This window comes from Macaca nemestrina, chromosome X, assembly GCF_043159975.1.
Source record: "Macaca nemestrina isolate mMacNem1 chromosome X, mMacNem.hap1, whole genome shotgun sequence".
In the NCBI taxonomy this organism is placed as follows: Eukaryota; Metazoa; Chordata; class Mammalia; order Primates; family Cercopithecidae; genus Macaca; species Macaca nemestrina.
Window position 1 is genome coordinate 77,398,937 of NC_092145.1, and position 22,461 is coordinate 77,421,397.

The window sequence follows — 22,461 nt, forward strand, 5'->3', positions numbered from 1 at the left end:
TGTTTGTTTCCTTTTCTTGTCTTACTGCAAGAAAAGTCTCTAACTGTAATTGTGAATTTGTCTGTTTCTCCTTTAAGTTATGTCAGATTTTGCTTCTGATATTTTCAGCCCTGTTTATTATGTACGTTTAATATTGCTGTGTCCCTCCCTATACCTCATACTGGTTAAAACTTAAGAGTAATATAGTTAGTAGCAGTGGTGAGAGTGGATATCCTTACCTTCTTCCTGATCTTAGGAGAAAAGCATTCTGTCTTCATTAACTATGTTGTTAGCTGTAAGGTTGTTTTTTTGGGTGGGGGGGTTGTTTTTGTTTTGAGACAAGGTCTCTGTCTGTCACCATGAGTGGAGTTCTGTGGTGTGATCGTACCTCACTGCAGCCTCAAACTCCTAGGCTCAAGGGATCCTCCTGCCTCAGCCTCTTTGAGTAGGAATGCACAGCCATGCTGTACTTTTTTTGTAATTACTCTTCATCAAGTTGAGGCGGTTCCCCTCTATTCTTAATTTTCTCAGAGTTTTTATGATGAATGGGTGTTTACATTTGTCAAATGCTTTTTCTGCCTCAGTATCATCTGTTTTGTCTTCTTAATCTGTTAATATGGTATGCTATGTAGATTGGTTTTTGAATACTGAACCAACCTTTCATGCCTGGAATAAAACTCCACTTGATCATAAGGATAATTGTTTTTATATAGTACTTGGTTCTGTTTGCTAATATTTTGTTGAGAGATATTTATGAGAGTTACTGTTATATATTCAGTTGTTTTCGTTGTCTGGTTTTGGTATCAGGTTAATATTGACCTCATAAAATAAGTCAGTAATTGTTTTCTCTTCTATTTTCTGACAAAGATTATGGGGATTTGTGTTAATCTTAAATGTTTGGTAAAATTTGCCAGTGAAACTAGTTCTGGCCTTGAAGGTTTCTTTTTTGAGGAGTTTAGAAATCACTAATTAAATTTCCTCAGTAGTTTTAGGATTATTCAAGTGATCTATTTTATATTGAATGACTTGTGGTAGTTTGTGCTTTTGTAAGAGTTGGTTCATTTCATTGTAATTTCAAATGTATGTGTAGAATTGTTCATAGCATTTTCTTAATATCCTTTTCATGTCTTTAGGGTCTATAGTGATAGCTTCTGTTTCACTTCTGATACTGGTAATTTCTGTGTTTTCTTTTTATTAGTCTTGCTAGAGGTTTGTCAATTTCATTAATTGTTACAAATAACTAGTGTTTTATTCCCTTGATTTTCTTTTTTTTTTTTTTTTCCTATTTTAATTTCATCTTGCTTTTGGTTTGTTTTGCTCTTACTGTTCTACTTTCGGGAGGTAGAAGCTTAGATTACTAATTTGATTTGAGGCTTTTTTTCTTTTCTAATGTAAGCATTTAGTGTTACAAATTTCCCTTTCAGCACTGCTTTAGTTATACAAACTTCGATATGTTATATTTTCATTTAGTTCAGTATATTTTTATTTTAGAATTCATCTTTGACTCATAGCTTAGAAGCATGTTGTTTAATTTCCATGCATTTGGAGGTTCCCATTATTTTTCTTTTGTGGATTTCTAGTTTAATTCAATTATGTTCAGGAAATATAATCTGTATAATTTCAATTCTTTTAAGTTTGTTGTGCTTTGTTTTATGCCCTGAGTAGACTGGCCCTTGAAGAGCATATGTACTCTGCTGTTGTTGGGTGAGTGTTCTATAAATATTGATTAGATTTTGTTCTTCGATAAGGTTCTTGTATTCTTCTTTACTTTTGCTGATTTTTTTTGTCTATATGGTTATCAGTTTTTGAGAGAAAGGCTGAAATCTCCAACTATAATTGTGGATTTTTCTGTTTCTCCTTCAGTTCTGTCAGGTTTTACTTCTGATATTTTCAGCTCTGTTGTTTATTATGCACGTTTAGTATTGCTGTGCCCCTCTCTATCCCTCATAATCTTCTTTGCTCTGAAATCTATTTTATCTGATACTGATATAACCACTCTTGTTTTATTTTGATTGGTGTTTACATGGTATATAGTTTTTCATCCTTTTGCTTCAACTCACCTATGTTGTTTTATTTGAAGTGAGTTTCTTGTAAACAGCATGTGGTTGGGTCATGTTTTTTGTTTTATTTTTTATCCACTCAATCTTTCTTTTAAATGATGTATGTGGACCGTTTATATTTAGTGTAGGGCTTCAGTCTACCATTTTATTTTTTTGCTCACTTTGTTCTCTTTCATTCTATTTTCTTTTGTTTATGATTTCTTTTTCCTCCTTTCCTGTGGGTTAGTTTTATATTTTTGAAATTCTATTTTGATTAATCTATAGTTTTTTTAGTGTTTCTCTTTGTATAGCTTTGATAGTGGTTGCTGTAGGTGTTACATCATACATATACACACACTTATTATAGTCTACTGGTAGAAACCTTAACTCTTTATATCCTTTTGATTCCCTTTTTATAATATGACTGTCTTAAGTGTTTAACCATATCAGTCAGTGTAATTATTCTTTCTTCAACCATAGAATATAATTTAGAAAACACAACTGGAGGAAAGTGTTGTATTGACTCATATTTATTATTTGCTGTTTTCATTGTTACTTCTCCCTAACGTTTCAGCAATCCTTCTTTTATCATTTCCTTTATATTTACAGAACTTATTTTAACCATTCCATTTTTTTTTTTTTTTTTTTAAGCAGGGTCTTGCTCTGTCACTCAGGCTGGCATACAGTGGTACAATCTTGGCTCACTGCAGCTTGACCTCCCAGGCTCTAGCCATCCTCCCACCTCAGCGTCCCAAGTAGCTGGGACTACAGGTGTGCACCACCACACCTGGCTAATTTCTGTATTTTTTGTAGAGATGGGGTTGTACCATGTTTCCCAGGCTGGTCTTGAACTCCTGAGCTCAAGTGATCCGCCTGCTTTGGCCTCCCAAAGTGCTGAGATTACAGGCCTGAGCCACCACGCCTGGCCTAGCCATTCTTTAACAGCAAGTCTGCTGGCAACAAATGATTTCCCCTTCATTCTTTTTTTCTTTTTTTTTTTGAGACGGAGTCTCACTGTGTTGCCCAGGCTGGAGTGCAGTGGCCGGATCTCAGCTCACTGCAAGCTCCGCCTCCCGGGTTCACGCCATTCTCCTGCCTCAGCCTCCCGAGTAGCTGGGACTACAGGCGCTCGCCACCACGTCCGGCTAGTTTTTTTGTATTTTTTTAGTAGAGATGGGGTTTCACCATGTTAGCCAGGATGGTCTCGATCTCCTGACCTCGTGATCCGCCCATCTCGGCCTCCCAAAGTGCTGGGATTACAGGCTTGAGCCACCGCGCCCGGCCTCCCCTTCATTCTTGAATGGTATTTCAGCTGGATGTAGATTTCTGGGTTGGCAATTCTTTCCTTTCAGTACTTGAAAAATATGTGTCACTACCTTCTTGCCTCCCTGGTGTCTTACGAGAAACTTGCTGTTTGAATTGTTTTTTCCCCTTAGATAAGGTGTTGTTTTTCTCTTCTTTCAAGGTTATTTTTCTGCGTTTTCAGAAGATGACTGATATATCTTGTCATGGATTTGTTTGGGTTTATCCTGTTTGTGGTTCATTCAACTACTTAAACCTGCAGATTTATGTTTCTTAATGCATATTGGTAATTTTCAGTCATTATTTCTTTGGATTTCAGCCCCTCCTCCTTTCTCCTCTTCCTTTAGGACTCTAATGACAAAAATGTTAAATCTTTTGTTATAGTCCCATGGATACCTGAGTTTCTTTTCCATTCCATTTTTCTCTGTTGTTCAGATTAGGCCATTTCTGTTGTTTAGTCTTCAAAGTCACCAAATCTTCTGCTCTCTGCATTCTACTCAACTCACTCTGAGTTTTTAATTTCTGTTTTATTTTTCAGTTCTAATTTTTTTTTTTTTTTTGGAGACAGGGTCTCACTCTTGCCCAAGCTGGAGTGCATTGGCAAGATCTCAGCTCACTGCAGACTCCACCTTCCAGATTCAAGCAATTCTCATGCCTCAGCCACCCAAGTAGCTGGGATTACAGGCATGCACCACCACACCCAGCTAACTTTTGTGTTTTTAGTACAGACAGGGTTTCACCACGTTGGCCAGACTGGTTTGGAACTCCTGATCTCAAGTAATCTGCCTGCCTTTGCCTCCCACTGTGCTGGGATTACAGGCCTGAGCTGCCGTGGCCAGCCTAAAATTTTCATTTGGTTCTTTTTTTATGTCTTCTGTTTCTTTGCTGAGAATATTTGTTTCATTTGTCTCAGGTATGTTAATAATTGCTTATGAGGCATTTTTATAATGACTACTTTAAAAATCCTTGTCAGACAATTCTAACATTTATGTCATCTCAGTGTTGGTGTCTGTTGATTGTCTTTTCTCATTGAACTTGAGATTTTTCTGGTTCTTATTATGAAAAAGTTCTTCTATTTAAAATGGGCATATTGGTTACTATATCATGAGATGCTGGATTTTGTTTAAATCATTTGTTATAGTAGGCATCTTCTGACAAATGTTTTGGCAGGGCTTGAGGTACCCTACCACATTTTTGCCAGTTGATAGTGGGAGTTCAGTCTCCTCACTAGGCCTCTACTGGTATTACCTTGGCTGGGTTGGGGGACAGAGGCTCAAGATTACCTGTTTACCTCTTTCCAGATGGCCTCCACTCACAGGGGGTGACTCATTAGTTACTGGATGGTGGTATAATTCCAGTAGGAAGGGAAGGGGTTTTCTTGTAACTCGTGGGTGTGGGTGGATGTATTGTTTCCCTACATGGCCTTCATTGACACTGTTAGATCATAGGGAGGACCTTGTTAAATCAGACTTTTCTGACCCCACCCTGGCAGTGCCTTGTTATAACTTGGTTACAGTAGAAGGATGAGGTTCAGCTACAGTTTTTGCTGTACTGTTTGGTTGCAATTGAGTGGTTATCCTAACGTGTTCTGTCTTGCTCTGCTGCCCCTTTCCTGGTCCTGTGGCTGGAGGGTTGGCTTTTCTTGGAGATTTTTTTGACAGCACCTTCTGGAGTTCTTTAGCAACCAATCTAGGATACATGAGGCAGGAAGAAAGTCTATAACATTGGGCTCGGCGGCTCACACGTGTAATCCCAGCATTTTGGGAAGTCGAGGCAGGAGGATCAGTTGAGCCCAGGAATTGAAAACCAGCCTGGGCAACATAGTGAGACCCTGTCTCCACAAAAAATTTAAAAATTAGCTGGGTGCATTAGTGCATTTCTGTAGTCCCAGCTACTTGGGAGGCTGAGGTGAGAGGAGTGCTTGAGCCCAGCAGGTCAAGGCTGCATTGAGCTGTGATCATGCAATTGCACTCCATTGTGGGTGACAATTCAAGACCCTGTCTCAAAAAAAATAAGATTTTAAAAATAAAAAGGTAGCCCATGAAACTCAGTACCACATTATCCTTTATATCCTGAGGGCCCTACCCATCTGCCTCATCCTTCTCACTTTTCAGAGCTGCCTTCTGTTCCTTGTATATATATAAGATTGGTAATTTGGGCTTCATTAAAATTAAGGACTTCTGTTCACCAGAGGTGTGATAGTTAATTTTATGTGTCAGTTTGACTGGGCTAAGAGATGCCCATGCAGCTGATAAAACACTTCTGGATATGTCTGTGAGGGTGCTCCTGAAAGGGCATTTGAATTAGTAGACTGAGTAAAGAAGATTGCCCTCATCAGTGTGAGTGGGCATCATCCTATCCATTGAGGGCCTGAATTGACCAAAAATGCAGAAGAAGGGCAGATTTGCTCTCTCTCTCTCTCTTTGAGCTGGGACATCCATCTTATCAAGCCCTTGGAGATTGGTAATCGTGGTTCTTCAGCCTTCAGACTCAGACAGACTAGTTGGACTTATACCAACTGCCCCCACCCACAGCCTAGGGCTGCCTGATTTTCAGTCCTTTGAACTGGGACCAGGATTTATACAATTAGCTCCCTGGTTTTGCAGCTTGTGAACAGCACATTGTAGCACTTTGCAGCTTCCATAATCACAGTGAGGCAAATCTCGTAATATGTCTGCACGCATGCACACACACACATACACGCGCATGTACACAGAAGTTCTAAACTCCTGTTGGTTCTGTTTCTCTGGAAAACCCTGACTAATACAAATGTCATTTCACATTAAGAGTGTAAAGGCAAGTCACGAAGTTGGAGAAGCTGTTCCCAATATATACATCTAAAAAGGTCTCATCCAGGATATATAAAGAACTCTTAAAAATCAGTAGGATAAACTAGACAACCCAATAGAAAAATGGGCAAAAACTTGAACAGGACTTTACAAAAGATGATATCCGAATGGCCAGTAAAGGTATGAAAGCATGGTGATCCTTATTAATCATCAAAGAAATTCAAGTTAAAAATGGTTTTGACAAAAGATGCAAAAGCAATTAAATGGAGAGAGCATAGCCTTTTCAAAAACTGGTATTGAAACAATTAGACTTTCATAGGCCAAAAACACCTTTACTGAAGCCTTACCCATATTTTAAAAAATCAAGTCAAAATGCATCATAAATCTAAATGTAAAACTATTATACTTGTATAAGAAAACAGAAGAAAATCTTCTGCATCTAGGGTTAGGCAGAGTTCTTAGTCATGATACCAAAGGCATATAATCCATTAAATAAAAAATCAATAATTAGACTTAATCAAAATTAAAAACTTTTGGCTGTGAAAGACTCTTAGGGAAAGGAAAAGACAACTTACAGACTTGGAGAAAATATTTGCAATTTGCATATTTAACAAAGGAATCATTCAGAATGTATAAAGAACTCTCAGAAAGAAAACAACCCAGTTAGTAAATGGGCAAAGGACTTGAACTGACAGTTCTCTGAGGAAGGCTATGCAAATAAGCATATGAAAAGATAGCATCACTAGCCATTAGGGAAATGTAATTTAGGTGAGGCTGGTGGCTCAGGCCTGCAATCCCAGGGCTTTGGGAGGCTGAGGTGGGAGTATCACTTGAGGCCACGGATTCAAGACCAGCCTGGGCAACATGGTGAGAATCTATCTCTACAAAAAATTAAATACAATTAGCTGGGCATGGTGGCACATGTCTATAGTCATAGCTACTTAGGAGCTGAGGCAGGAGGATCACTTGAGCCCAGGAATTCGAGGTTGCAGTGAGCTGTGATTGTGCCACTGCACTCCAACCGGGGAGACAGAGTGAGATCCTATCTCTAGAAACAAAAGAAAAGTGTAATTTAAAACCACATGAGTTGTCACTTCACACCTATCAACATGGCTAAAATAAAAAATAGTGACAACGTTAAATGCTAGTGAGGATATAGAGAAACTAGATCTATCCTACATTATTAGTGGGAATATAAAATGATAACCACCATTCTGGAAAACAATTTGACAGTTCAAAAAAACAAAACTAAACATACTTGTCATATAACCTTGCAATTTGACAGAAGTATAATGATAAAGAACAGATCTGTAGTTGACAGGGTTTAGGGTTAGGGGAAGGGCATGAATACGAAGGGATAACACAAGAAAGGTGTTTCTTTTTTTGTGATAATAGAACAGTTCTGTATCCTGCTTTGGTAATGGTTACATGATTCTACATGCATGATAAAATTTTGTAGAACTATACATCAAACAAAAACTGATGAAACCCAAATGAGCTCTGTACTTGAGTTCATACCAACATCAATTTCCTGGTTTTGACAATGTATTGTTGTTATATAAGTTGTAGGTTACCATTGGAAGCCGAGAGTGAAGGATATATGGGAACTCAACTGGTATAATTTTTGTGAACCTTAAACTGTTTTCGAAGGTTATAATAAAAACAAAAAGACAGTACCATGAGTTGTCAAGGACCTGAACAACTGGAAGCCTCATATACTGCTGGTGGGAATATGAATTGGAATAACTACTTTACAGAACTATTTGTTCAGTTTAGCAGTGCATGTAAATACCCTATGACTCAGCAATTCCACTCTTAGATATGTACCTGACAGAAATGCTTTTATCAAAAGACATGTATAAGATGGTTTATATGAGCACTGTGCAAATAATCCTTTATATTTTAATTATGTTTGTTTTGAGTATATACTTTAATACTAATACTTAGTATTAAGAATATCTAAAAAATGTATTGGGTAGTTTATCTCAATGTGGACTTGCATATTGAAGTTATTTAAGGTTTCATGTGTGTTGTGTGTGTATGTATGTGTGGTTTTTAACCTACATAGTTTATACCATTCTATATGCTTGATTCTTTTGTATAGCTCTATGCCATCTTTTGCTTATGTGGGATAGATATTAATAACTGGAATAATTTTGGACAAGCATTTACCCATATACCTTCAAGTGTGTCCTCTAATTAAAGAAGCTACAGTTTATTCTCTGTAATGAATATGTGTTATAGAGGTATAAAGATGAAACTTGTCATCATAATCCCACTGACCACAGAGAACCACTGTTAACATTGTGTGTATATGTTTTTGTTTTTAATGCATTTGCAATTGTATTTAGTAAGGCTCTATATTCTGCTTTTCTTCCACATAATGTAGTATTTGGATTTTTAATGGTAACATAGCCAGAGTGTAATTTAGTTCTCTATGTTGTACATATTGTTTAATTTTCAACCTTATGCTGCTATAAAATAACACTGTGATAAATACATTTTCTTCAAAATTGGTCAACTTTTGTGATAATTTCTGTAGTCTATATTCATAGATGTGTGGTAGTTCCAAATTGACATAAAATATGAATTTAGTATCTCTATTTATTTTATACCAGGATTTTTCTTTAGTATATAATATGATTGGTAAACTAAATTGTAAACTTTTCCCCATCATTTAAATTTAGAGTTTCTTTGCATTCTAGTGTATAATGAATGCTATAAATGTAATTAGTATGGCATTTTAGTAATTAATTTTCTTTCATGAAAGAAAAGAAATTTTGTGTTGATTATTGAGAGCTTATTATATTCCAGGGATTTTTGTCACTCTATAAGTTACCAGCAATAAGCAAATTATTAAATTATTGTACAGTCATCCAATGCAATACTATGCAGCTACCAAGCATGATGTTTACCAAGAAATTTGGGGAACTGTTCTTAATACATATTGTATATACAGATATTATCCTGACTGTAAAATTTAAAAAGTATATATTCAGAAAAAAAGAAACCTATAGGAAATATATCATGATTTGAATGGAGGTTGTTTCTGGGGAGTAGAACTGAGGAATTTTTGTCCTTAGAGTTGTTTTTATTTTCAAAAAGTGTTTATCTAATCTTTTTCAAATTAAATTTTCATTAATATCAAAGTAATATATTTACATATTTTTAAAAAACAGATAGTTTTACAAGGCTTCAAATAAAAACCAGTCCCGTGACCAAATCTCTTTCTACCTGTGATTTCTACTTTCTGGAGGTAACCAACTTCAACTCTTGGTAATTCTTACTTACCTACATCCTTTCTAAAGTGTAAGGTAGTAATTTACCACCAAGTACATGCACACTTTTCCTCATTCGTTTACCCAGTATAATTTTTCATAATATTTGCCTAAATTAATTTGCAGTGTCTTCTTTATTGTGGCTATGTAAATATTTGTAAGCCACTTGAATACTGTGTTTTTCTTTTTTTGTGTACTTATTTATTATATTTTGCTGAAGTAGTGATTTGTTTTTACCATTTGCTTAGTATTCTATATACCTATCACCAATTCATTTCTAAATTCTACTATAGAAATATTATAAATCTTGGCCAGGCATGGTAGCACACACCTGTAATCCCAGCACTTTGGGAGGCTGAGGTGGGCAGATTACCTTAGGTCAGGAGTTTAAGACCAGCCTGGCCAACATGGCGAAACCCTATCTCTACTGAAAATACAAAAATTAACCAGGCATGGTGTTGCGCCTGTAATCCCAGCTGCTCAGGAGACTGAGGCAGGAGAATCGCTTGAACCTAGGAGGCGGAGGTTGCAGTGAGTTGAGACTGCGCCATTGCACTCCAGCCTGGCTGACAGAGCGAGTCTCTGTCTCAAAAAAAAAAAAAAAAAAAAAAAAAAAGAAAGAAAAAAACTATAAATGCTTGTGTTTCAACAAATCAGGTAATCTATCGGTTTCTTTTTTTTTCTTTAGACACACCCTTCCTGGAGCCCTGTGTCTGTCTTCTTGCTCCTGTTTTATCTACCCCAGTACCTTGCATCTATCTAACATCTCTCCTTATATTCATTATGCTGTATTATAAATGTTCAGTCACTCCTACATATTCACCTACTTTTGCATTGTCCTTCATTTTGATGTACTTAGTGCCCCTAGCTGTACCCAATACAATATAGACTTTGAAGTTAAATATAAATTCTCTAAATTTATTCAGAAACCTGTAAATAAAACCTTGACTACATTGTAAATATTTAATTTTTCATTTCATCTTTATTCCTAAATCAGACTATTTTATTTTCCAACAATAGGATTCTTCCTAGGCATATGTATTATCATCCTGACTCCTTATATAATATCTTACTTTCTTCAGTAAGTAAGAAATGAATTCTCTGAACTCTTGATAGTTAAAAAAAAAAACTGCCTAAGTATCAAAAAGTCATATTGTAATTAAAATATTTGTAAAGTACTAATTACTGAAGCATTCTATATTTTCATTTTCAGAGGGCGATTATTTATCATTTCTACTAAAGCAGGATCTCTAGGAATTAATCTGGTAGCTGCTAATCGAGTAATTATATTTGATGCTTCTTGGAATCCATCTTATGACATCCAGAGTATATTCAGAGTTTATCGCTTTGGACAAACTAAGCCTGTTTATGTATATAGGTTCTTAGCTCAGGTAGGTTTATAATTCTCTTTTTCATATTGAAAGTTCATGTGAAACTGATAATATTTTAGAGGTATGAAACATATATGTATTACAGAGAGGGAAATAAAGTTGGAAATACCATTTCTGTACATAAAGCAGCAGAAGTCAGTTTTGGCTTTTCTTGATTTTCTGTTTTGTAGTGTATCCATTTCTGTAATGTCATCTTTCTCATGTTGAGATTGTTTTGCATGAGTAAACAGATTTAGTGGATGCTACCCACAGCAGATGCAACCCTCTCAACCTGCCTCCAAATCTGGGCTTCTCAACCAGAGACTGGTTTTTTTTTTTTTTTTTTTTTTTTTTGGTAGATCCTTGCTTATTTGATCTTCTTTAGTATATAAGTTGATTGACAGCATTATGTAAACTCTTTCCTGTTATTTATTTATTCAATTTTCTTTTATTTTTTCTTTCCTGCTTATAGCTTCTATACATTCTCATTTATAATGTAATTTTTATATTTAATATACATTTAGTATAATATGTATACATTTAATTAATGTAGTTTATGTGTAATGGATATGGTGTTTTATATTTGTTTTCTGTCTTGAAATCGTAGACAATAAGATGATATAAAGGCAGTTTATGGTGTTTGTTGATAGCTTATTATATTACATTGAAAAGGAATCAAACTGCTCTCTTGCCTTCTAACTTCAATATTTACCTAAATGTTTTTTGTGTCTGTCCCTTTATTTCTATTTACTCTGGTATCTGCCTGCTGTCCTCCTTCTACGGAGTGCAGAAATAAATAAAGCAACACATGAATGCGTTTTGGTCAGATAATATAGAATAATTATCAGTAATGTAATTTTATTTGTTATGGTAAACTATGCTAAACAGATGAAATCTTTCATGAATTAAGCAAAATTGCTGATGAGTTTTTCTTTATGGCAATATATTACCATGAAGTTTTACCATTTCATATTAACCAGTAACTGTATTTATCCTTGATTAAGTTTCATGCTTACAAAATTTAATTTTTTTGTATATTCTTCCTTCTTTTTACAAAGGGAACCATGGAAGATAAGATTTATGATCGGCAAGTAACTAAGCAGTCACTGTCTTTTCGAGTTGTTGATCAGCAGCAGGTGGAGCGTCATTTTACTATGAATGAGCTTACTGAACTTTATACTTTTGAGCCAGACTTATTAGATGACCCTAATTCAGAAAAGAAGAAGAAGAGGGATACTCCCATGCTGCCAAAGGTAAAAATATTTAGATCACTGGCTTAACAAACCAACATGGACTAAAGAAATTTTACTACTAATATGAAAGTTAGTCATCTGATTAAGGCTATATTTCAGAATTTTTCAAGGAGAATAAAATTATATTTAATGAATTTTGTCTAGAAAATTATAAATGATAGGGTGCTTGATCAATTCTCCATATAGCACCACAAAAAGTATATTCTGAAACACATATTTTATGCCACATATATCTAATTAGCATATTTTCTAATATACTTTACACTTCAACTTTTATGAGAAGTAGCAGACAAATTTTCCAATTAGAAAAGGGGGAATTACTTTGAATTTATTCTTATGGTGAATTTCGGGTTGCAAGAAACCAATTAATTTTATAAACATTTATTATTTGCTGACTTTGAGAGGTATACTGTGAGAGCATACTAAGAAAAACAAGACATTGTTCAGATTATCTCCCTCAATCCAGCAGCAACTGAAAAGCAGATAGTCCTGTTTTCATTTTCAAGATGAGGAAATTGAGGTTCAGAGATGTTAGGGAACTTACCCGAGTTTACACACCATATCATGAAGCTGGCCTTCAAATCATATCTGACCAACTCAAAAGCATTACTCTTAATCATTATATTTGTTTGTCCTCCAAATGGAGATTAGAAAGTTATTTTCAAATACAAGAAACAAAGCCGAGGACCTGGGATTTCCAGAATTGAATAACATTTAGGATGCTTTATTTTAGTTTAAATAAATCTGGACTTTAAAATACAGAATGCTTTCACAATCAGTAATATTGTGTGATAAAACTGTTAAGATGGTATAATGTAGTCAGCTTAGCTTATGTCTTGTGAAGTTTAAATATTCTTCAAATTTATGGAAAACTTTAAGGTTTATAAAGGCCTGTCTCATACACATTATCTCAGGAAGCTGAGACTTAGAGTTTGTGATTACACAAGGGTACATGACCAGTAAGTGTTACAGCTAGAATTTGAACCCAGTAGTTTTCTTTCTCTCTTCTCTTTTCTTCTCTCCCCACTCCCCTGCCCTCCCGCTCCCCACTGGAGTCTTTAGTTTTTTTTTTGTTGTTGTTTTTCCCCCAAATATAAGGTCATGTCATCTGCAAACAAGGATAATTTGACTTCTTCCTTTCCCATTTGTATGTGCTTTATTTCTTTGTCTTCTTTGATTACTCTTACTAGGACTTCCTGTATGATGTTAAATAACAGTAGTGAAAGTGGGCAACCTTGTTGTGTTCAAGATCTTAGAGCAAAGACTTTGGAGTTTTTTCCCATTCAGTATGATAGTAGCTGTGGGTCTGTCGTATATAGTTTTAATATGTTGAAGTATGTTCCTCTGATACCCAAGTTTTTAGGGCTTTTTATTATGAAGGGATGTTGAATATTATCACATGCGTTTCCAGCATGAATTGAAATGATTATATGGTTTTTATCCTTCGTTTTGTTGATATGATGTATCACATTGATTTTCCGTGTGTGTGTGTGTATATTTATATGTGTGTATGTATGTATGTGTTTTTCTGGTTTGTTTGTTTGTTTGTTTGTAGAGGTGAGGTCTCTTTATGTTGCCCAGGCTCGTCTTGAACTCCTGGGCTCAAGGGATCCTCCCACCTCGACCTCCCGAAGTGCTGGGACTACAGGTATGAGCCATCGCACTCGGCTGATATCCATAAACTGAGCCATCGTTGCATCCCTAGGATAGATCCCACTTGGTCATGATGAATGACCTTTTTAATGTGTTGTTCAATTTGTTTTGCTAGTATTTTGTTGAGGATTTTTGTGTGAATGATCATCAGGAATATTGGCCTGTAGTTTTCCTTTTTTGATGTGTCTTTGTCTGGTTTCGGTATCGTTGTAATACTGGTCTCAGAAAGAATTTGGAAGTATTCCTTCTCTATTTTTCAGAATAGTTTGAGGAGGATTGGAATTAGTACTTCTTGGAATGTTTGGTAAAATTCAGCAGTGAAGGTATTAGGTACCTGGCTTTTCATTTTTTAATTTTTCTTTGGGGGGTGGGGTTGGGGCTTTACATGCCATAATATGTTTATTTTATTTTACATTTTCATTTTAGGTTCAGGGGTACACGTGCACATAAATTGGGGTAAATTTACCCGCACATGTACCCGTGAACCTAAAATGAAAATTATTTAGGTAAATTGGGGTCTCTAGGTTTTCTTTGCTTTGGAGACTTTTTTTTTTTTTTTTTTTTGAGACGGAGTCTCGCTCTGTCGCCCAGGCTGGAGTGCAGTGGCCGGATCTCAGCTCACTGCAAGCTCCGCCTCCCGGGTTTACGCCATTCTCCTGCCTCAGCCTCCCGAGTAGCTGGGACTACAGGCGCCCGCCACCTCGCCCGGCTAGTTTTTTGTAGTTTTTAGTAGAGACGGGGTTTCACCGTGTTCGCCAGGATGGTCTCGATCTCCTGACCTTGTGATCCGCCCGTCTCGGCCTCCCAAAGTGCTGGGATTACAGGCTTGAGCCACCGCGCCCGGCCGAGACTTTTTATTATTACTTTGATCTCATTAGTTGTTATTGGTCTGTTCGGGTTTTGGATTTCTTCCTGGTTCAATCTTAGTAGATTGCATGTGTCTAGGAATTTGTCCATTTCTTCTAGGTTTTCCAATTTATTGGCATATAGTTGGTCATAGTAGCCTCTAATGGTCATTTAAATTTCTGTGGTATCAGTTTTAATGTCTCCTTTTCCATCTCTGATTTCATTTATTTGGGTATTCTCTCTTTTTTTTTCTTAAGAAGTCTGGCTAAAGGTTTGTGGACTTTATCTTTTCAAAAAAACCAAGTGTTTGTTTCATTGATCTTTTCTACTTTTCTTCTCTTGCTTTTACTTCCTTAAGATGCATCGTTAGGTTGTTTATTCAAAGTTTTTCTACTTTCTTTGATGTTGGTACTTAACAGCTATAAACTTCCCTCTGAGTACTGATTTCACTGTATCCCATAGGTTTTTGGTATGTTGTGTTTTCATTATTATTTGTTTCAAGAAATTTTTAACTTCTTTTTCAATTTCTTCACTAACCCACTGGTTATTCAAGAGTATATTGTTTACTTTTCATGTGTTCAGAATATCAAAAATTTCTCTTGTTACTGATTTCTAGTTTTAATTCATTGTGGTCAGAGAAGATACTTGATATGATTTCAGTTTATTGGAATTTTAAATACTGTTTTTGGCTTAACATACGGTGTCTCCTTGAGAATGATCCATGTGCTGGAGAGAAGAGTATATATAATGCGACCATTAAATGAAATATTCTTTAAATTATCTATTTTGTATATTTGGTCTATAGTGCAGATTAAGTCTGATATTTCTCTGTTGATTTTCTGTCTGGATTATCTGTCCAACACTGAAACTGTGGTGTTGAAGTCTCCAGCTATTACTGTACTGGGGGCCTATCTCTCTCTCTCACTCTAATAATGTTTCCTTTGTATATCTGGCTGCTCCAGTGTTGGGTGCATATATATTTAAAATTATTATATCCTGGCCGGGCATGGTGTCTCACGCCTGTAATCCCAGCACTTTCAGGAGGCTGAGGTGGGCAGATCACTTCGGGTCAGAAGTTTGAGACTAGCCTGGCCAACATGGTGAAACCCTGTCTCTACTAAAAATACAAAAATTAACCGGGGTTGGTGGTGGGCCCCTATAATCGCAGCTACTTTGGAGGCTGAGGCAGGAGAATCGCTTGAATCTGGGAGGCAGAGGTTTCAGTAAGCCAAGATCCCGCCACTGCACTGCAGCCTGGGCGACAGGGGAGACTCCATCTTTAAATAAATAAATAAAATAATTATATCCTCTTGCTGAACTTACCCCTTTATTAGTATGTAGTGACCTTTTTTGTCTCTTCTTACAGTTTTTAATCTTGAAATCTATTTTGTCTAAGTATAGTGACTTTTTTATAGGCTCTTTTTCGGTTTCCATTGGCATGGAATATATCTTTTTTTCATCCCTTTATTTTAGTCTATGTGTGTTTTTATAGGAGAAGTGTATTTCTCGGTAGGCAACTGACCAATGGCTGTTGTTTTTGCATCCATTTGGCCAGTCTGTGTTTTTCGATTGGAGAATTTAGTCCATTTGTATTCAATGTTATTATTCTTGTTCTTGTTATTATTATTATTATTATTATTATTATTATTAAGACACAGTCTTGTTCTGTAGCCCAGGATGGAATGCAATGGCGCAGTATCTGCTCACTGCAACCTCTGCCTCCCAGGCTCAAGCTATTCTCCTGCCTCAGCCTCCCAAGTAGCTGGGATTACAGGCACATGCCACCATGCCCAGCTAATTTTTGTGTTTTTAGTAGAGATGGGGTTTCGCCATGTTGGCCAGGCTGGTCTCAAACTCAGGACCTCAGGTCATCGGCCCACCTCAGCCTCCCAAAGTGGTGGGATTACAGGCGTGAGCCACTGCACCTGGCCCCTATTATTATTATTATTATTATTATTATTATTATTATTTTGAGACAGAGTCTTACTATGTCACTCAGGCTGGAGTGCTAATTTTTGTATTTTTGGTAGAGACAGGGTTTCACCATGTTGGCCAGGCTGGTCTCGAACTCCTGACCTCAACCAATCCATGCGCCTTGGCCTGCCAAAGTGCTGGGATTACAGGCATGAGCCACCGCACCTGACCGCCATAATGTTTTAATTACTTTGCTTTGTAATATAATTTGAAACCAGGAAATGCCTCCACCTTTGATTTTCTTTGTCACAATTGTATTCACTATTTGGGGTGTTTTTTGGTTCCATACACATTTTAGGATTGCTTTTTCTTTTTTTCAAGTTGAATTTCTTCGGAATTTTGATGGGGATTGTGTTGAATCTGTATGTCACTTTGGGTAGTGTGTACATTCTAACAGTATTAATTTTGCTAATACACAAAACGTAGACTATTTGTGTTCAATTTCTTTCATCAGTGTTTTTCAGTTTTCAGTGTACAGATCTTTCACTTCATTGGTTAAATTTATTCCTAAGCATTTTGTTTGTTTTCATACTACTATAAATGGCATTGTTTTCTTGATTTCTTTTTCTGATTATTTTCATGTAAAAAAATGAAACTGAGTTTTGTATGTTGATTTCGTAGCCTCCAATGTTACTGAACTTATTAGTTCTAATAGTGTTTTAGTGGAGTCCTTAGGGATTTCTATATATAGGATCATGTCCTCTGCAAACTAGGATGATTTTAATTCTTTATTTCTGATTTGGATGCCTTTTATTTGTTGTTCTTGTCTAATTGCTCTTGGTAGTACTTCCAGTACTGTGTTAAAGAGAAGTGATGAGAGGTGGACATCTTTATCTTGTTCCTGATCTTAGAGATAAAGCTTTTAATTTTTCCCCATTGAGTGTGATATGACCTGTGGGGTTTCATAAATGGCCTTTACTGTGTCGAGGACATTTCCTTTTATAGCTTTTTTTTTTTTTTTTTTTTTGAGACGAGTCTCGCTCTATCGCCCAGGCTGGAGTGCAGTGGAGTGATCTCAGCTTACTGCAACCTCCGCCTCCGGGGTTCAAGCTATTCTCTGCCTCAACCTTCCAAGTGGCTGGAATTACAGGCACCTGCCACCATGCCTGGCTAAATTTTTTGTTTTTTAGTAGAGACAGAGTTTCACCATCTTGGCCAGGCTGGTCTTGAACTCCTGACCTCGTGATCCACCCGCCTCGGCCTCCCAAAGTGCAGGGATTACAGGTGTGAGCCACTGCACCCGGTCCTTTTTTTTTTTTTTTTTTTTTTTACTTTAAGATCTGGGATACATGTGCTGAACATGCAGTTTCTTACATAGGTATACATGTGCCATGGTGGTTTGCTGCACCTATCAACCTGTCATCTAGATTTTTAGCCCTGCATGCATTAGGTATTTGTCCTAATGCTCTCCCTCCCCTTTCCCCCACCCCCTGACAGGCCCCAGTGTGTGATGTGACCTTCCTTATGTCCATGTGTTCTCATTGTTCTACTCCCACTTATGAGTGAGAGCATGCAGTATTTGGTTTTCTCTTCTTGTGTTAGTTTGCTGTGGTTGATGGTTTCCAGCTTCATCCATGTCCCTGCAAAGGACTTGAACTCGTTATTTTTATGGCTACATAGTATTCCTTGGTGTGTATGTGCCACATTTTCTTTACCCAGTCTGTCATTGATGGGCATTTGGGTTGGTTCCAGGTCTTTGCTATTGGAAATAGTACTGCAATAGACATATGTGTGCATGTCTTTATAGTAGAATGATTTATAATCCTTTGGGTATATTCCCTATAATGGGATTGCTGAGTCAAATGATATTTCCAGTTTTAGATCCTTGAGGAATCGCCACACTGTCTTCTGCAATGGTTGAACTTATTTACACTCCCACCAACAGTGTAAAACCATTCCTATTTCTCCACATCCTCACCAGCATCAGTTGTTTCCTGACTTTTTAAATGATCGTTATTCTAACTGGTGTGAGATGGCATCTCATTGTGAACCCAGTAGTTTTCAAACTGTGTTACAGGGAACCCCAGGAGATGCTTTAGGGGCTGCTACCATGTGGCTAAGCAAGTACAGAGGGGCCAGGCAAGCAACACTCTAATCCCCACATCCCATTTCAGTCAGAGCCCCTCTTTTATCTTTTTAATGTATCGGACTTCAACATAAGATTTAATTCAAAGAGAGGACATGCCTGCTTTTTTTAAAAAAAGTTTTTAAAACACTTTGCCATGTTGCCTTTCTATCACAGTAACTAAAAACTGTGAGGGATCTATAAAGGGAGTACAGTCAGATACCTGAAGGAGCTGATAATCCGGTTGGGGAAAAAAAAGTAACATTCTTAAAAGGGAAAGAATGAAGTGCCGATATGACTGGTACTGAGTATCTTTGCTTATAATAGTTAGGGGAAGGATGGAGCATTCAGATACAATTTTGATGGGAGAAAAATCAGACTTGGTTGGCCTATAAAAGATGGTTAATATTTAATTGGATAAAGGGAAGAATCAAGTGTGAATGAGAGATTGAACAGTTTGGGCAAAGGGACAGAGGTAAGAATTTATGTACCAGGCTTAAGGGATGATGAAATTGGCCTGGCATTGATGAAGAGTGGAGGTTAGATAAGTAGGAAAACCATGAAAGGCAAATGGAGGCACTGCGCTTTAAAATAATGTTTACTATAAGTTCTTGAATGGGACTGTTGTATGATGAATCTGGGCTTCTAGAAAATTGGCCTGGAGTGATTATTTTGGGCTCAATCAGACATTTCATGAAAATAAATGGTAGGACTCAACTGATAATAGACTAGCTTTTAAAGGGATAGGCAGCGAAAATTATGTTTTTTCTTTGAGACAGAGTCTCGCTCTGTTGCCCAGGCTGGAGTGCAGCAGCGTGATCTTGGCTCACTGCAACCTCCGCCTCCTGGGTTGAAATGATTCTTGTGCCTCAGCCTGAGTAGCTGAGATTATAGACATGTGCCACCACTCCCAGCTAATTTTTATATTTTTAGTAGAGATGGGGTTTCACCATGTTGGCCAGGCTGGTCTCAAACTCCCAACCTCAGGTGATTCACCTGCCTCGGCCTCCCAAAATGCTGGGATTGCAGGTGTGAGCCACCTTGCCCAGCTGAAAAATTTTATCTTGAATAATGAAGCTTGGTTATTCATTCATTGATTTAAAACTTTTTGGGGTGCCTATGGTATGCCAATTGTACTGGTCTCTAAGGATACACTGATAAATAAGTCTAGGATTCTGTTCCCAAGAAGCTATGGTCTAAAAAGCTTACCTTAAACAAGTAATATAGTAAGAGTTACAGATCCTATAACAAATCTGTAGAGGCACCAAGGAAGGAATATTCATTTCTTTCTTGGAAAGTTGGGGATGGATATTGATATGCTTGAACAGATGTTGAAAGTAGAACTGGGTAACTGCATTGCTAAGAGGGCAGAAGAGCAAAAGGCCCTTCAAAATGGGGAATAGAAAAAAAGAAACATGCATAACATGGCATGATAAGTTTGAAGAACCTCAAGTAGTTAAAAATGAATAAGAGTATAAGGAGATAGTGGTAAAGTAAGGGTGAGTGTGGGAAGAGATAAAAGAAAAGACTGGAAAGGTAGGTGGGAATCAAATAATAGAAGTTAGTTTGTACATTGTATTATAGGTTGTGGTATCTACTTAACAAAAATTTTAAGCAAGAGACTACTGTCACATTTTCATTTTAGAAATAAATCATTTTATGTATCAGTGTGGAGGATGGATCAGAGAAAAGAAATGGATATTAAGATACTTGTTAGGATGCTATTAAAATGATTCGGGTGGGAGAGGTAATGCAGGCCTGAAATGAGGTGTTAGCAATGGAGACAGAGAAGTACTGGACATAATGTAGATACTCAGTAAATATTAATGTTCCCTTGATTTATAATTAGAATTTCATGTAACATTGCCACTATTTTAATAGAATTTGAAAATTGGTCATCTGAAATGGGTACATTTTGATATTCATGGCGAGGGATTTCTTGGTACGTTTTGATATTCATGGCGAGGGATTTTTTGGTATTTGAAGCTGCTTTTATTCAAGGTATTTTGAAGTTGGTTTCTGTTATTATAGTACAATTGCAAACACCTTCCTTCTTGTCCATGATTTTTAAGATGAAAGACTGCTAAAAATGATACATTTTCATCCTTTCAGTTACTGTTATCTAAGTAATAATTAAATTCCATGCCTTTTACGAGGTTTTTTTTGTTTTGTTTTGTTTTTTGTCTTGTGGTAGTCCCAAAAGCACTTCTTTTTAACTTACTTGATATGTGATTACTATATCTCTTTCTGCTTCATCACTTCCTCTTTAGGTCATTATTACTTAATTCCTGTTTCTCCATTTCTGTTCTTGTTCAGTTTTCACTTCTCTACTTCTAATTTGATTTAATACCTCAGACGTAATTAGCCACTTGACTATTTTCCTTGTCTTTGTCTTTGTACCTCTTTAAAGGCAAGAACTGCATTCTGTGCTTCCTTCACTATCCTTAGTGAATAATGCAATGCTTGGCACTTTTATCTGGACTTTTGAAATTCTAGTTGCCTTTATGGTGTTCCTTAGTGATTCATATATCATTGAAAAGCAGTATTGGAATTAGACTTACTTTTCAAGCAGTAAAATTGAGATGAAGATTGGTTAGTCTGTCACAGTGGGTTTGTGGAAGGAAGAGAATTGGAGCTTTAATTTGTATCTTCAGTTACATGCTTAATTTGCTATCTTAGTCGGCTTCATTCACCACTCTGCTTATTACTTTATTATTTTTATTTTATTTTATTTCATTTCATTTCATTTTTGAGACAAGATCTCGTTCTGTTGCCTAGGCTGGTCTTGAACTCCTGGCATCAAGTGATCCTTCTGCCTCGGCCTCCCAAAGTGTTAGGATTACAGGCATGAGCCACTACGCCTGTTCACTTTATTATTTTAAATCCCCTCATTGGATTCTTACTGTTACCGCTTTTCCCTTTTGGAAATATAATAGCCTTGAAGTCCTGCAAACCTATTTTTTAATAAGTTGATTTAAAGGCCTCCTGAATCATCTCTACCAAAAGTATCTGTGCATCTCTTTAGTTGTACAGGATAATGTTTCTCAGCCATTTTGAAACTGTAGCACGATCTAGACTTATAAGTAGTTTAACACAAGTTTCTAGCAATTTAGATTTGTTAACTTATTCTTAATGGCTTGTGTTTAAAATGCTGAATTGATAGCTAACCTGTTATCATTTATGTAAATTATGTTAGAGAAAGTACATTTTCTGGTAATAAACTTACTAATTATACAGATATCAGAGACGAAAATCTTGGTCAAGGTCATGTTTTATTTTATTTTGAGACAGTCTCACTCTGTCGCCCAGGCTGGAGTGCAGTGGTGCAATCTCAGCTCCCTGCAACCTCCGCCTCTTGTGGTTCAAGCGATTCTCATGCCTCAGCCACCCGAGTAGCTGGGATTATAGGCATGTGCCACCACGCCTGGCTCAATTTTTGTATTTTTCGTAGAGACGGGGTTTCGCCAGGTTGGCCAGGCTGGTCTCGAACTCCTGGCCTCCCAAAGTGCGGAGATTACAGGCATGAGTCACCATGTGCAGCCAAGGTTATATTTCAGAATATGCTTAAGTGGGTGTTTTGTTCCTCTTAAGTACAGTATACACAGCCTACTCTGTACCCTTTTTTAAGAAAACAAAAGCCAGTAAAACTGGCATAGAATTTTTTTTATACTTCCCTTTTCCAGCACTGTACTATGTATGCCTTTTAAAATGTGAACTACTTGATGATTACAGGGAGAACAAAATGAGGATTTAAATTAAAGTATCTTAAATGAGGCTTTAGGTTTGCTTTCTCTACGCTGAATTTGTGTGCAATGTTCTCTCCTTTAGTCCTGTATTCAAACTTTAATGCTTCAAAGCATAATTTACTGAACAGAGATGTTATTATACAGTTTTATTAGCTGGCAGATGGTAA

General features: G+C 36.7%; 1 protein-coding gene across 10 annotated transcripts in view; it reads left to right on the plus strand.

Annotated features, from left to right (window-relative positions):
• The window catches only part of LOC105464243 (ATRX chromatin remodeler), a 284,777-nt gene that overhangs the window by 220,561 nt on the left and 41,755 nt on the right, over positions 1-22,461 (plus strand). For all 10 annotated transcript variants that reach the window (XM_011711962.2, XM_011711997.2, XM_011711976.3 and 7 more), the window contains 2 exons: positions 10,601-10,778; positions 11,816-12,010. In XM_011711962.2, the coding sequence (XP_011710264.2) occupies positions 10,601-10,778; positions 11,816-12,010 (373 nt within the window). The remainder of the gene's footprint in view (positions 1-10,600; positions 10,779-11,815; positions 12,011-22,461) is intronic.